This window comes from Rousettus aegyptiacus, unplaced genomic scaffold (genome assembly GCF_014176215.1).
Source record: "Rousettus aegyptiacus isolate mRouAeg1 unplaced genomic scaffold, mRouAeg1.p scaffold_m13_p_9, whole genome shotgun sequence".
Lineage (NCBI taxonomy): Eukaryota > Metazoa > Chordata > Mammalia > Chiroptera > Pteropodidae > Rousettus > Rousettus aegyptiacus.
This window is the reverse complement of record NW_023416312.1, coordinates 45227903-45242739: the sequence shown is the minus strand read 5'-3', so window position 1 is coordinate 45242739 and position 14837 is coordinate 45227903. Positions and strand designations below refer to the sequence as shown.

General features: G+C 35.1%; 1 protein-coding gene across 3 annotated transcripts in view; it reads right to left on the bottom strand.

Moving 5' to 3' along the window:
* Positions 1–14837, bottom strand: part of APOOL (apolipoprotein O like) — a 76575-nt gene that overhangs the window by 46676 nt on the left and 15062 nt on the right. For 2 of the 3 annotated variants that reach the window (XM_016136010.2, XM_016136012.2), the window contains exon 2: positions 3354–3458. The exons of the other annotated variant lie outside the window; for it this stretch is intronic. In XM_016136010.2, the coding sequence (XP_015991496.1) occupies positions 3354–3458 (105 nt within the window). The remainder of the gene's footprint in view (positions 1–3353; positions 3459–14837) is intronic. 3 annotated transcript variants of the gene reach the window in all.

Below are 14837 nucleotides of genomic sequence, written 5' to 3'. Positions count from 1 at the left end.
TATTATTCACCATTAAAAAGGATATCCTCACATTTTTGACAACATGGATGAGCCTGGAGGACATTATGCTAAGTGAAATGAGACAGACACAGAAAGGGAAATACTGTATAATCTCACTTATATACAGAATCTAAAGTAGACTCAGAAGAAGAAAGTGGAATAGTGGTTACCACAGGTGGGGTGGAGTTGGGGGGAAATAGGGAGGTCAAAGAGTATGCAAAAAGAATAGTTTTGGAGATCTAATGTACAGCATGGTGATCATAGTTAACAATACTGTATTATATACCTGAAATTTGCTAAGAGGATAGCTCTTAAGTGTAACACACGCGTGCGCGTGCTCATACACACACAAGAAAATGGTAACTATGTGAAGTGACAAATATATTTATTAGCTTGATTATGGTGATCATTTCATAATGTATATTCATGTCAAAACATCAAGTTATATACTATAAATATATACCATTCTTATTTGTCAAATACATCTCTGTAAAGCTGAAAAAAAAAGATTTCAACTCTACTGTGAATTTGAGGCCCTGAGTTTAAATGCCATTTATTGTATAAATATAACTTGTACCCAATTAGAAATTATGATTAGATTCAGTAAGCTATAATACCATATTTATATTAAATTGAACTAAAGTAACTAGAACTCTCAGATCGATATTCTTTTCTGTTACTTTTTGCTGAAAACAAGCAAATAACAAGAAAATGACACAAATTCACATTATAGAAGACTTAAAGAAACATCCAGTGATGTCCATGGCCAATCATATATACACAAAGCCCAATTGCCAGTCACTTTACAGATCTGAATACTGCAAATTTCATGGTTTAAAAAATAATCACCCCACAGCTCTCCAGAGTTTTATAATAAGGAGAGATAAAATTATATTCACTAGATGATACTTAATAAGGCAGGGTATACTAATACTTTTTAAAACGATGTTTAAGAAGAGTAGAACTAAAAACGACTTTCTGGTTAGCTACAAGTTTACTAGAAGATTTAATTAATCAGAACACCTTATTCATACAGTGTTTTGGTTTAACAGAGGCTTTATGGAAAATAGATTTAAACAGAGGCATAACTCACTTTACAAAATAAAAGTACCTGGAAATGCTGCATGCAAATCACATTTTCATTCCTTCAGAAATTCTAAGTTCCTCAAGGATTGGATCTTAACTTTGTGAATAATCCCTAGCACTAAGCAAGCAACAAACTTTAACAAGTAATTCAATTAAATTCTATTTAAAATTTACTGTAGAAAACACTAAAATTAAGGAATCCTATGTATATCATAATATAATAAGGAGCACAAATTTATTTTAAAGTTCAGAAAAACTGCAAATTAAGGACAAATGGTGTTTATATTCCTACCTAGATTTTGAACTTCCTACCTAGATTTTGATGGGAGTATCAAGGTAGGCTTAAAAGCATCATCTCTCTAAGACTAATAAAAGAGGAAAAATAATGAGAGATGGCAAGTACGTAGGAAAGTGAATTTATCCCAAACTGCTAATAAAAATTAATAAAACTTTACCCGGTGCTTAGAACAGTGCCTCACACACATGCAAGAGGAGCTCAGAAAACATTTTTTGTTAAATTTTATGCATGTCAGCTTGGCAACGTATTGATATTTTTCATACATTCTGACCTATAATTCCATTTCTTGAGATTTTTTTCTATGGAAATAGTTATAGATGTACATGCAGATCTATGTATAAGCACTATTATAATAACAAAATTATTGGAAATATGCTAAATTAAGAATATGGAAATTATATCTTTGACAATGGTACATTCATACAACAGAATAGTTATGCCATCAATAAGAATTGTGCCCAGTGTCATCCAACTATCAGTGGTGGAGTCAAGGTTCAGATTCAGACCTGTCTGACTCAAGATGCATTTCTAAGTATGCAGATAAACTTTAAGGATGATTTAAGGCTAGAAAGGACAAAAAGTACAATGGTAAACAGAATCTGGAACCACAGTTAGATATTAACAGGCTGGCATGATCAACAAGATGAAAGTTAAATAGGCATAAGTGTACCTCTAACTGAGTCCAAAAAATGTCCATGCACACAGGTATGGTTTGGGAAAAGACACAGCTTAGCAGATGCCCATGTAAAAATGTTTAATGAATTTTAGAGAACTGAAAATTCATTATGTCATGGACAAAGGTTATAAGAAAGGCTGATTGTGAAGACCCAAAACAAAAATATATTAAAAAAATGAATGCGATCTTAGGCAGCTTCACTAGAAATACATAACAAGAGAAGTAAGAATCTGACTATCGAGCAAAGGTCAAAAAACTTACACCTAAAGAAAATGTTAACCAGTTCCTGAATGTCTGTCAGAGACTGATCATGATATTGAAGGAACTCAAAGCTATGACATATAAATAATGGATAAAGCTACTAATATACTTATCCAGGAAGCAAAACTACCTAAAGTATAACTGATATCTGAAGAGTTGTTTTGTGGAAGAGAAATGAGAATTTTACTGTATGGCACCGAAGCAAGAGATACAGGGCTAATGGGTAGAAATTACTATGACGCAAGTTTGTACCTAACCTAAGGAAGGACCTCAAACTAAAAGAGAGCTAACAGAAAATGGAATGGGCTACCCTGGGTTCCTTTATTCAGTTTTACTCATGTAGAAGTTAAATGGCCACTTAGTGTGCCTACTGTAAAGGGCATTACAGTAACTAACATACAGAAGGCTGAACTAGAAAATATATAAGATCGCTTTCAAAATTGAGATCTTAATGAATTTCTTAAACGAAGCCTTCCAAATATCAGGTGTATTGTATAAATCTTTCAAGAAAGAAAATCAGACTGCTTAGAAGTACTAAGACCCTATACTAGTCATTAATTATTCATTAAGAAAAATCAACAATTGTTTTTCATTGGAATTAGGATTTTAGATGTTTGAACTAAATATAATACACTGTTGGAGACACCTTATAACTATTTCTCTCAACTTATAAAATGTGCCTAACAAATACTTCAAAGACTTTTTTATTAAATTTATTGGGGTGACAGTGGCTAATAAAATTACATAGGCTTCAAGTATATGATTCAATAATATTGAATATGTATATTGCATTGTGTATTCACCACCCAGAGTTAAATTTCCTTCTGTCACCATATATTTGACCTACTTTATCCTTAACTACCCTCCCCAATCCCCTTCTTCCCTCTGATAACCACTAAACTGTTGTCTGTATACATGAGTTTTATTTGATAAACAGAGGTGGTAACAACAACAACAACAACAGAAAACTCATAGCTTTTGCATCATATTTATGTTATATAAAAAATTCACAAACATTTGTAGGCAACTTACCTGCTCTGGTTTCACTAGCTGCTTTTTGGATTCCTCTTCTTTGGCTGCATGCACACTTATCAATGCACACATCAGACTTGCAGGCATGGTTGTCAGCTTTCCCATCTGAGAAAGATTATTGAAAATATATTTCTAATTGAAAAGCTCTCCATCCTCCATTTCCTGATAAATTCGGGAGGCATCTCAGGAACACTATGGGTTTCACTTAAATTTATTAAAAACTCAAACATTCCAAATTACTTCTTCGAACATTTCTAGGATATAATTCCTAAAATTCTCTTCTCCTACTAGATGGTTATTTTTACCAATTAGTTAACTACATACTTCATATGAAATATAACAATATAATAATTACCAGGAAGAAGTGAATACAAAATTTGAGGGATGAAGTGGGATAGATCACGGTATTTATTTACTCAGTTCACAAATATTGACTGAGCAACTAATATGTGACAGACCCTGGTCTCAGTGTTCAGGATACATCAGTGAGCAAAACAAAGATTCTTACTCTCATGTAGCTGACATTCTAGTGAAGCAGAGACAGACAATCAACACAATAAATTATATTGTATATCACAAACTGATAAATACTATGAGAAAAGTATAGGATGATTTGAAGTACTGGGTGAATCAGGTTGCATCTTGAAATAAAATTTTATTTACATTACTTACAAAAACAATTTCCTTCCACTACAAATTCTTCGCCTCTAACTTTCCTTCCCAATGCATTCTTTTATTGCCTGTTTCATGCTTAGCCTAAAGCCAAAAGTGAACTTTGTTTTAGATATAACTTGATTTGAATTAAAAATGCAGGAAAATCACTGGTTCTAAGAAAGAAATGTTCCAGTTTTACTCAGATTCCAAAATAATTCCCCCCAAATTATCCATTCAACAGGCAAAATGAAAAGCTTTTCAGGGAACAAATATTTTAAGAGCTTGATTCTTTAGAAGGGAAAAGGAGGCTTGTTGAAACCAACAAAGGCCATTCAGAGGAAAGTGGTCTCTTTGACTTACATTTAAATGTAATTGTGCAAGAACTGGAAGAAACGCTGGGCAAAGAATTCTACGTGTTCTCTAATAGTGTCCATATTTCATTTCTAAAACATTTTTCAATATTTTTTTACGTTAAAGCTACAGGACCTAATTGAGCAATTTCCTGTCTAAACAGCATGACTCTGATTTAGATTAAGGTTCCAGAAATATGGGGTAAAATGAAGACTCAATACTAATCAGAGAAAATTTGTTCACGATTTCCCCCCTTCAAGCCTTCCTCTAGCACATGTTAGCACCACAGAACGATTTATCTAGGCCTGCATTCCCAACAGACATCACTTTTGATTTCTTATACTAAGTTGGTATTCACTAATGGAATAATGAAATTTCCACTGTATACCTGTCAGATATCAATAAGAAAAACATATTAAAACTGATGCCAGCAAGGACGTTCTCCCATGTATCTGAGAAATTTTGTTAATAAAGCTCTGAAGTGGTTATCTGAAGGATGTCAAGTGTTATAACATTTAAAAGTTATTTATAAAACACAAGATTATACCTTACTCTCTAGGTTTAAGAGAACACCTGTTATTTTTTTATACTTTTTTTCTGAAGTGGGGATAGGCAGTAACTAGGGAAAGATAGAAAGAAAAAATAGTGTAGAAGCTTGTGCAAAGGCCCTGAGGTAAAAGGGCAAGTGCTAAATTCCAGGGAAAGAAAGAAGCATGTTGGAATGGTATATGCACAATGCAATGGGAGCCATGAGTAGTGGTTAACAGGCTTTGGGCAAGATGTCAGTAGGTTTCTGAGAAATGTTTTTTTTCTTTCTTTTTTATCAGCACTAGTAATCTTTTATTACACAGAAAAAAATCAATACTAGAAATTTATGATGCAACACATGCTTCATAACAAATGAATTAAACAATGTAATACGAGTTCAGGGAAAGAAGAAATCACTTTTAGATAGAGCACCAAGAGAAAACTAAAAATGTAAAGGATTATTATATTGTTGTGCATGGATAACTTGGAGCTGAGCTCTGTCTTAAGTAAGTCAACTGGCAGAGAAATGCAAAAATAATGGTAATATAATTTTCTCACATTAATAAAACCCTTTTATATACACGTGCATTTATTTCAAAAGCCACTGTGAGGTGACCAAGGAAGACAAAACTACCTTTATTTTACAGATATGGAAACTGAGGCTCTGTGAGCTAGAGTCATTTAAGCTAAGTGAGAGATTGCAATGGGACGTAAAGTCCAGGTCTTCTGACTATGGTTGAATGCTTTTGCACTCACATCATCTGCTAGGCAGATTGAAAAAGGCAAACACACAGAGGTGGTAGAATACACGGTATTTAGGATGGAGTCTTTTTATGCCAATGTCTAGAATTTAGAAGCTGCTTAATAAATGGCTATCAATCAATTAACTTAAGCCCCATCTTGAGGAAATTTGTATGTATTTTTAAATTTTTATTTTTTTAATTTTATTTTTCAATTAGAGTTGACATTCAATATTATTTTATATTAGTTTTAAGTGTATAGCATAGTGGTTAGACACTTATATAATGTACAAAGTGATCCCTCCACATAGTCTAGTACCCACCTGGCACTATACATGGTTATTACAATATTATTGACTATATTCCCTAGGCTGAACTTCACTGTTAAAACACTTTTAAATTACGCTAATATCTAAAAAAATTTCATCACCCTAATGGTCTCTGAGTACAGTGCAATAATAAATATAGATTACAGAATAAATTCATAGGTACTGCTTGCTAATTATGATGTAGTGCTCCAGAGTCCAGATTGATTAACTGAACTGTGGCCTAAAAAGTTAAAATACCTTGAAATATGCCTAAGTATCTTCACTACATTTTCTATTCAGTCAGGCAGAGTCCATCTCTTTGACTTTTATTGATGAGGCAGTGTGGCATAATGGGAAAAAAATGAGTTTAGGAGTCATACTGATTTGTTTTTAAATTCCAGTTGTGGAATATACTGTCTAAATCTGGGCTCTTAAGAATTATGCTGCCCAATATGGTAACTACTAGCTACATGTGGTTATTTAAATTTAAATAAAAATTTTAATTTAGTTCTTTAGTCACACCGGCCCCATTTCAAGTGCTCAACAGCATATTGTAGAACACAAATATATAATACTTCCATCATTAAAGAAAGTTCCATTGGACAATACAAGTTATACAACTGAAAAAAAATGGGAAAGCCTTCCTTTTATGATTATCATGTAGAACATGTAAAGATTTAATGAAAATGGCTTATAATTGGTAAATGGGCAATTAATTTTAGCTCCCCATTTCTTCTGATCACTGAATAAAGATATTAAGCAGCTGTGCTTACTCCTCATTTTTCTTCTCACATACATTTGATGTCAATAGCACTCTAGTGAGAACTATGACAATAAAAAATATCATACTTAGTGCCTCTAAACACAAAGGCCAAAATGTGATCAAAAGAAAACAGGCAGTTTGGCACACTCATGCCTTTTCAAACCACAGATTATACTGATGAAGAAGGCATCCCTAACTAAAGAAAGGCAGCTGAATGTATACTACACTGAAAAATTTAGAATAGGGATTGCCAAACCATAGCTCTGGGCTAAATCTGTCCTAGACTCTGAGCTAAAAATATATTTTTTAAATTATTTAAAGACTTTTCAAAATAAAAATAAATGAACAAAGAATAAGTGACCTCATGTGTCCTGCAAAGTCTGACATATTTACTATCTGGGCCTTTACAGAAAAAAAAAAATTGCCAACCCATGACTGAGAAAATCAAATAAGATATTTAAAAAGTATCAGATTAGGGGGGAATGGGTATTATAAACTCATAGGCTCATAAGACTGATAGTTAAATAGCATTAAATTTAAGCAGGGATGATTATAGTTTTTACAAAGAAGGTAAAACCTTGAGTTAAAATAATTCGTAATTTCAAAATAATAGCTTGCCAATTTAAAATTATAATTGACTTGTTTAAAATCAATGAGAGATAAAAACTGGCTTCCTCCAAAATATAACATGTTCTAGAACAGAATTCTATTATATAGAAATTTATAAATAATAGGATTAAAGATGAACATGAGGTAACCACCCATAAGACTCAACCCTTCTAAGTGCTTCTGTAATCAAAATATAGTTAGTTTCATTATTTGCAGTAGTCATATCTCACAAAATAGCCATGAACACTGATTTAAGGAATACTAAGCCATTGCTCCTAGGGAAAATATAAAGTTAACTTCTTACACACCTCTGGTTACATTTTTATCAACTGATAAGTACATATCTTTGTTTTATATGTGTTTCTCTTTAAGGATACCTTACTTAATATATGTTGATTCATCAACATTGAACTCAAGGCCAGCAGCACTAGAAATCATGGATGGACAAAGTTTATTGAGGATACATATTTCCTTCTTAAGGCATATCACAGCTTTCTTTCACTTAAAAACACTGGCTAGAACTTCTATACTACACATGGGAGCCATTTTAAATAGAAGCATCAGAGTGAGGTCAAAAGCATGGCAGCCTGAGGGATCTCCCCTGATCTGTCCGCTTGAAATTACAACAAACTGACCAATCATAATGCAATAGACAACAGATAACTCCCAGCCTGGTTCACAAGACAGGTCTGAGAGATCTGTGCATCAGAGTATCCGAAGGTGGTCGAATCCAGTGAGAAAGGGAGGAGGAAAGGGAGGGGTGTGGGGAGGTGCTGGAGATCAGTGGTGCAAATGCAGTCTGAAGCCCCTTGCAAGACACAGGAAAGGGAAGTTAGGAGGTGGTTTTCACACTCTGAAGACCTGAACAGTCCTGCATGAGTGATCAGCATATTTCATGAGGCAGAGCCCAGTGATCAGAGCAGTGAGCACAACAGAGACCAATGCAGAGTGGTGACAGCTGTGCCTCAGCAAACACCAATGCCAAGCAAAAAGCTGAGTCACAGAGCCTGGCCAATTGCCTCCCACCCCAGAGCATGACAACTCCCGCCATACTCTCCAAGTGCTAGCACTGAGCCTCAGGGCTATCTGCAGCAACCAGAAGTGAAACACACACTACAACCGGTCCCAGTAACAGGGGTGGAAATTCAGAAGCAAGGCAGTGAAAGCTTGAGGGCTGGTACTACTGGGAAAAAAAGCCATTGACACCATTGGCCTCTCCTAATTCACCCAAACTACACCAGTCAGGCTGATTCAAAGAAAACAGTAGAGCATCGCATTTGAATGTTGGGGGGCAGTACTGGGACTTCAGGGCATTTTCAGAGGCTCAGACCCCCATTCCATTTACATTCTCTCATGTGAGTGGAGCCCTGGGAACAAGGCAACCTGATCACAGAGGAGATAGGTACATCTCCAAGGAATATAGGGCATCCTTAACCTCAAAGCTGAGATCCAGCAGGCTTAAGTAGTACAGGAGGATTGGGTGCCACCTATTGGAAATAATAATAATAAAAAAATCTTATCAATCCGCTAAAGAGAGATGACTACATAATAAATTTTCTTAAAGAAAAAAGCAGAGTACATTTCTTTTAATGCTCAGGTGAATAAACAGTTCATCAAACACCATGAACAATCAAGGTGAAAAAGCAGCTTAGAAAGAAAATGAAAAATCTCTAAAAAATAAAGATATACAAATATGTGATTTAAATGAAGAGAATTCAAGATTGTACATCTGAAAATATTCAATGAGATGCAAGAAAATTCTAATTGACAGTTCAATGAATTCAGAAACAAAATCGATGACAAACAGGAATACTTTGTCAAGGAGACTGAAACACTAAAAAAGAACTAACTAGAACTTTTGAAGATGAAGAATTCATTAAAAGAGATGAAGAATGAAATAACAAGCTGAGAAAATAGATCTGACCAGATGGAGGAAAAAATTAATGATATTAAAGACAGAAATCTGGAAATGATGTAAAAGAAAGAAGAGAGAGATTTGAGAGAGGAAAAAAAATAAAAGAACTTTGCAAGAACTACCTGACACCACCAAGAAAAGCAATATAAGAATAATGGGCATACCAGAAGGATAAGAGAGTGTGAAGGAAACAGAGCCTATCCAAACAACTATTTGATGAGAATTTCCAAAACCTATAAAAAGAACTAAATCCTAGAATCCAAGAAGCAAAGAGAAGACCTAATTATCTCAATCTAAGAAGGCCTTCTCCAGGAAACATTACATTAAAATTAACAAAAATTAATGACAAAGAAAGAATTCTCAAGGCAGCCAGGGAAAAGAAGACAATAACCTATAAAGGAAAACCCATTAGATTATCATCGAACTTCTCAGCACAAACCTTACAAGCTAGCAGGGAGTAGAACCAAACATTCAAACTATTGAAAGAAATCACCAGCCAAGAATAATATATCCAGCAAAGTTCTCTTTTTGATATGAAGGAGAAATAATGACCTTTTCAGACATACAAAAGCTCAGGTAATTTTCCACCATAAAGGCCTGCACTACAGAAAATACTAAAGGAGGTCATTCTACCTGAAACAAAAAGACAAAAAAAAAGCATAACTATAAGTAAGATGACAAACAGGCAGACAGAGCAGGAAAGTGAAACTCTTATTAAGAACAGGGTATTATAAGTTTAAATATTACATAATTGTTAAAGGTAAAAAAAAACTTTAAAAAAGAAAAGATAACAGCTACTACAACTTAGAAATGAATGTAAAGCATAAATAGGGATAATTTGAGACAACAAAAATGCAAAGATCCAAAACTGCAAAGGGGAATGAAGATAAGGTGCATGCAGAAGAAAAAGGGCTACTGTATATATTATTTTTCTTAATATAAACTTAATGGCAGCCATACATGAAATATCCAAAACTGAAGACACAACATAAAACAGGAAGGAACACAAGAAAAAATAAATAAATAAATAAACCCACCAAATTAGAATAACAGAGAAACGCAAGGACAAAGAAACAAAGGAGACACTAAGTTACTGGAAAACAAAAGATAAAATGATTATAGGAAAACCTCATATTTCAATAATCACCCTAAATGTAAATGGACTAACCAATAAAAAGGCATAGAGTAACAGACTGGATCGAAAAATGAAATCCAACCATAGGCTCCCTTCAAAAGACATATTTCAGCTGCAAGGACAAACAGAGCCTCAAAATGAAAGGGTAGAAAATGATACTCCAAGCAAATGGCATCCAGAGAAAAGCGGATGTAGTCATACTTTTATCTGACAAAATAGACTTCGAGATTAAAAAAAGTAATGAAAAAACAATGTGGACAATTCATAATGATAAAGGGGACATTACATCAAGGAGACATAATACTTATCAATGTTTATGCTCTAAATCAGGGAGTAACAAAATATATAAATTAACTACTAACAGTACTAAAGGGAGAAACTGACAAAAACACAATTATAGTAGGAGACCTAAATACTCCACTGTCAGCTATAAATAGATTATCCAAATGAAAAATAGCCATATTACTCAAAGCATTATACAGATTTAACGCAATCCCCATCAGAAACCTAATGCCATTTTTTAAAGAAACAGAACAAAAAAATGATCAGATTTGTATGTAAGCACAGAAAACCCTAAATAGACAAAGCAATCCTAAGGAAAAAGAACAAAGCAGGAGGTATCACTCTGACTAACATCAAATTATACTACAAAGTGTCAATAATCAAAACAGCACAGTATTGGCAGAAAAAGAGACACAAAGACCAGTGGAACAGAATTTAGAGTCCAGAAATAAACTCCTATATATATGGGCAAATAACTTTTGACAAAGGATCCAAAAACATACAATGATGAAAGGAATGCTTCTTCAAAAAATGGTGCTGGGAAAATTGAAAAGCAACATACGGTAGAAAGAAACTAGACTGCTATCTGTCACCAAACACCAAAATTAACTCAAAGGGGATCAAAGACCTGAATATAAGACCTGAAACAATAAATTGCAAAAACAAAACAAAACAAAACAAAAACTTATGGACCTTGGACTTAGAATTTTATGAATTTGACCTCGAAAGCAAGGGAAGTAAAAGCAAAAATAAATGAATAGGACTACCTCAAACTAAAAAGCTTCTGCACAGCAAAAGAAACCATCCACAAGACAAAGAGGCAACCAACAGAATGGGAAAAGATATCTGCGAACGATACCTCCAAGAAGGGCCTACTATCTAAAATATATAAAGAAAGACCTCGCATAACTCAACAATAAAAAAAAAATCCAGTTAAAAAATGGGTAGAGGACCTGAACAGACACTTCTCCCAAGAAAACAAACGGCCAACAGACATGTGAAAAGATGCTCATCTTCACAAGTCATTAGGGAAATGCAAATCAAATCCACAATGAGATAGGACCTCACACCTGTTTGAATGGCCATGATCAACAGGACAACTAATAACAAGTGTTAGAGAGGTTGTGGGGAAAAAGGAACCCTCATACACTGCTGTTAGAAATGAAAATGTGTACATCCGCTATGGAAAACAGTACAAGAGATTTCTCAGAAAATTAAGAATATAATTACCATATGACCCAGCAATCCCTGTTCCTGTATCTAAGCCCACAATTTGTAAATATTTATCCTTAAAGTTATATACATCCCGATGTTCATTGCACCATTATTCACAGTCGCCAAGACATGGAAACAACTGAAGTGCTCTTTTACAGATGATCAGATAAAGATGTACACATATACAGCAAAACATTACTCAGCCATAAAAAAAGATTAAATACATCCATTTGCGACAACATGGATGGATCTTGAGATTATCGTGCTAAGTGAAATAAGTCAGAAAAAGTTGAGAATCATATGATTTCACTATGTGGGATATAAAACTGAAAGCAACAAACAAACAGACTCGTAGACATGGAAAGTGGATTATTGGTATCAGAGGGAAGTGCGGGGAGGTAAGTAGAAGTAAAAAGAAGTCAAATATTTGGTGATGGAAGGAAATTTAACTTTAGGTCATGAACAAATGATGCAATATACATATGAGATATTATTGAACTATACACTAGAAACCTATTTAATTTTATTAACCATTGTCACTTTAACAATTTTAATTTCAAAAATGTTTAAATAAGAAGATATGAGTATGTGCTTTATTTATATGTGTGCATCTGCAGAGGTACATGTTTGTGTATACATGTGTGTATACAGACACAGCCAATCACACATACTGTCTGTAAAACATTTGTGCTCTCTTAGCTTCTTTAAAAGACATTAGATTATAAAGTAAATAATCATAATAATGTATTTTGGGGGTTATAACATAAAAAGATATACATAATAAAATAGCAGAAAAAGAAGGGTAAGGAACATAACTCTAAAATAGTAAAGTTCCTACATTTTACAGGCATTACATTAGTATAAATACAAAGTAGTTTCTGGTCACTTAAGATGTATGTTGTATGCCCTAAAGCAAACACATAGAACTTAAAAGTATTGATAAACCATCAAAGAATTAAAGTAGCACACCATACAATATCCACTGAATACAAGAAGAAGCAATAAAGGAAGAGAATATAAAAGATAGGAGATATAGAAAACGAAAGCAAAATAGCAAACATAAATACAATCGTACCAATAATTACATTAAATCTGAGTGGATTAAACAATTCAACGAAAAAGCAGCTTGTCAGCTTTTATTTTTAAAAAATCCAACTATACGCTATCCAAAGGAAACACATTTTAGATTCAAAGATACAGCTAGGTTAGAAGTAAAAACATGGACAGAGTAACACCATGCAAATAACCACCATAATTTGACTTTGATATAAAAATCGTTATTAGGTATATTATAACGATAAAAGGGTAAAATCTATCAGGAATATAAAACAATGATAAACATATATGCACCTAATAACAGAGCCGCAAAATATATGAAACAAAAACCGACAGAATCAAAGAGGAAAAACAGACTATTCGGTAATAGAAAGTTCAACATCTTACTTTCAAAGATACAAGGTAGAAAATCAACAAGAAAATAGAACACTTGAACAACAATATAAACTATGTAGATGTGAGGCTAATTAAAATATAGCCCCTCCACATACACAGAAGACAAAGAGGACTGCTTGGTCAGCAGTCCCAAGGAGGACAATGAATAAAGCATTCCCCGGGCTGTGCTTGCTCTCAAGGGCACTTCCCACAGCTCCCATGGGCACTATCTGCCCCTTCAGCCATTCTCAGGGACATTATCTGCCCGCTCTGCTTGAAGACATGGTTGGCCCGGTCTTCCGGAATGCTACCAGTCTTCCCGAATGCTAGCTAATCAGCACATCCTGTTCTCATCCACAGAGGAAGACTCCTGGTCCCCTGGATGAAGTAATCCCCCCTACCTCCTGCTTGCATATATAACAGTGCCTGCTCTTGGCCGGATGTCTCTTCCTGCAACTCCAACCAACCAAGTGCTGAAGCCTCGCTGTATTGTGAGTAATAAAGACCATGTCTCACTACATTGGTCCTCCTGGTGTTTTTTTGTTTTGTTTTGTTTTGCGTCTGTTTGTTTGTTTGTTTGTTTTTTAAATATCCAAGGCCCAGGCCAGGTTCCTGGCCTGGAGCTCCTGCATTACAATTGGCGTAGTCAGCAGGATGTTCCAGAAAATACCCTAGTCGAAGTGACCTCCTCAAGTATGAACATGCCTGTGGGAACTCTGCTAAGGATGCTTCCAAGTCTGCCAGGGGAAATCCTGAATTTGCTGAGGGGAATTCCAAATTCACCAGGGGAATCCTGATGCTGGGGGGAATTCCGGGTGGGAATTGGCTGGGGGGAATCCTATCGTGGGCCTCTGGGTCCGTATTATTTGAGGTAGCAAGGCTTGTAGATTCTTGGGGCCCACTCATGGAATGGAGGGACATCCCCAATACACCTATGGGCCTCTTACAGATTCTACTGAATTAGGGAAGTATTGTTCTTTAAAAAAGAAGGAGCTTCAGGCTGTGGCTGCCACAGTGGGTTGGCCTCTCCTACAGGTGCTGCATGAGGCTATTACTAAACAGTTGCAGGTTGAAAAGAGAGTGAAAACTCTGGAAGAAGTAAAGTTAGAAAGAGAGATGCAAGTCACACAGGCTAATGATAAGGATATTCTGTGGTGTCAGAATAGACTAGTGAGCAGCTGCAGGACCTAGCCTGCTGCTTCTCGAGAGTGTGGAGGAGAAAGCTGATGAGGGTTCGCATACATGAAGTAATTGCACAATAGGAATGGAACCCTAGTAAGTGGGACCCCACAGCAGAACGAGTCAGAGTCAGTTGAAGAAATTGAGGTGTCCCTCCCAGGGGAGTTCACAGGTATGTCTTAGGCTTGTCCAGTTATAGTCCAAAAATTAAAGACTCAACAGGAACAGCCAGAGGGGTAGGACCCAACGAAACTGCCTCCTCCTTTGAAATATCTACACACCTCCGCCTAGCCATATACATCGGTGGAGTTGGTAGGACTGGCTGCCAAGTTCCACCAGAAAGTATCAAAGTCCATTGTGGGGTAGCTACTTCA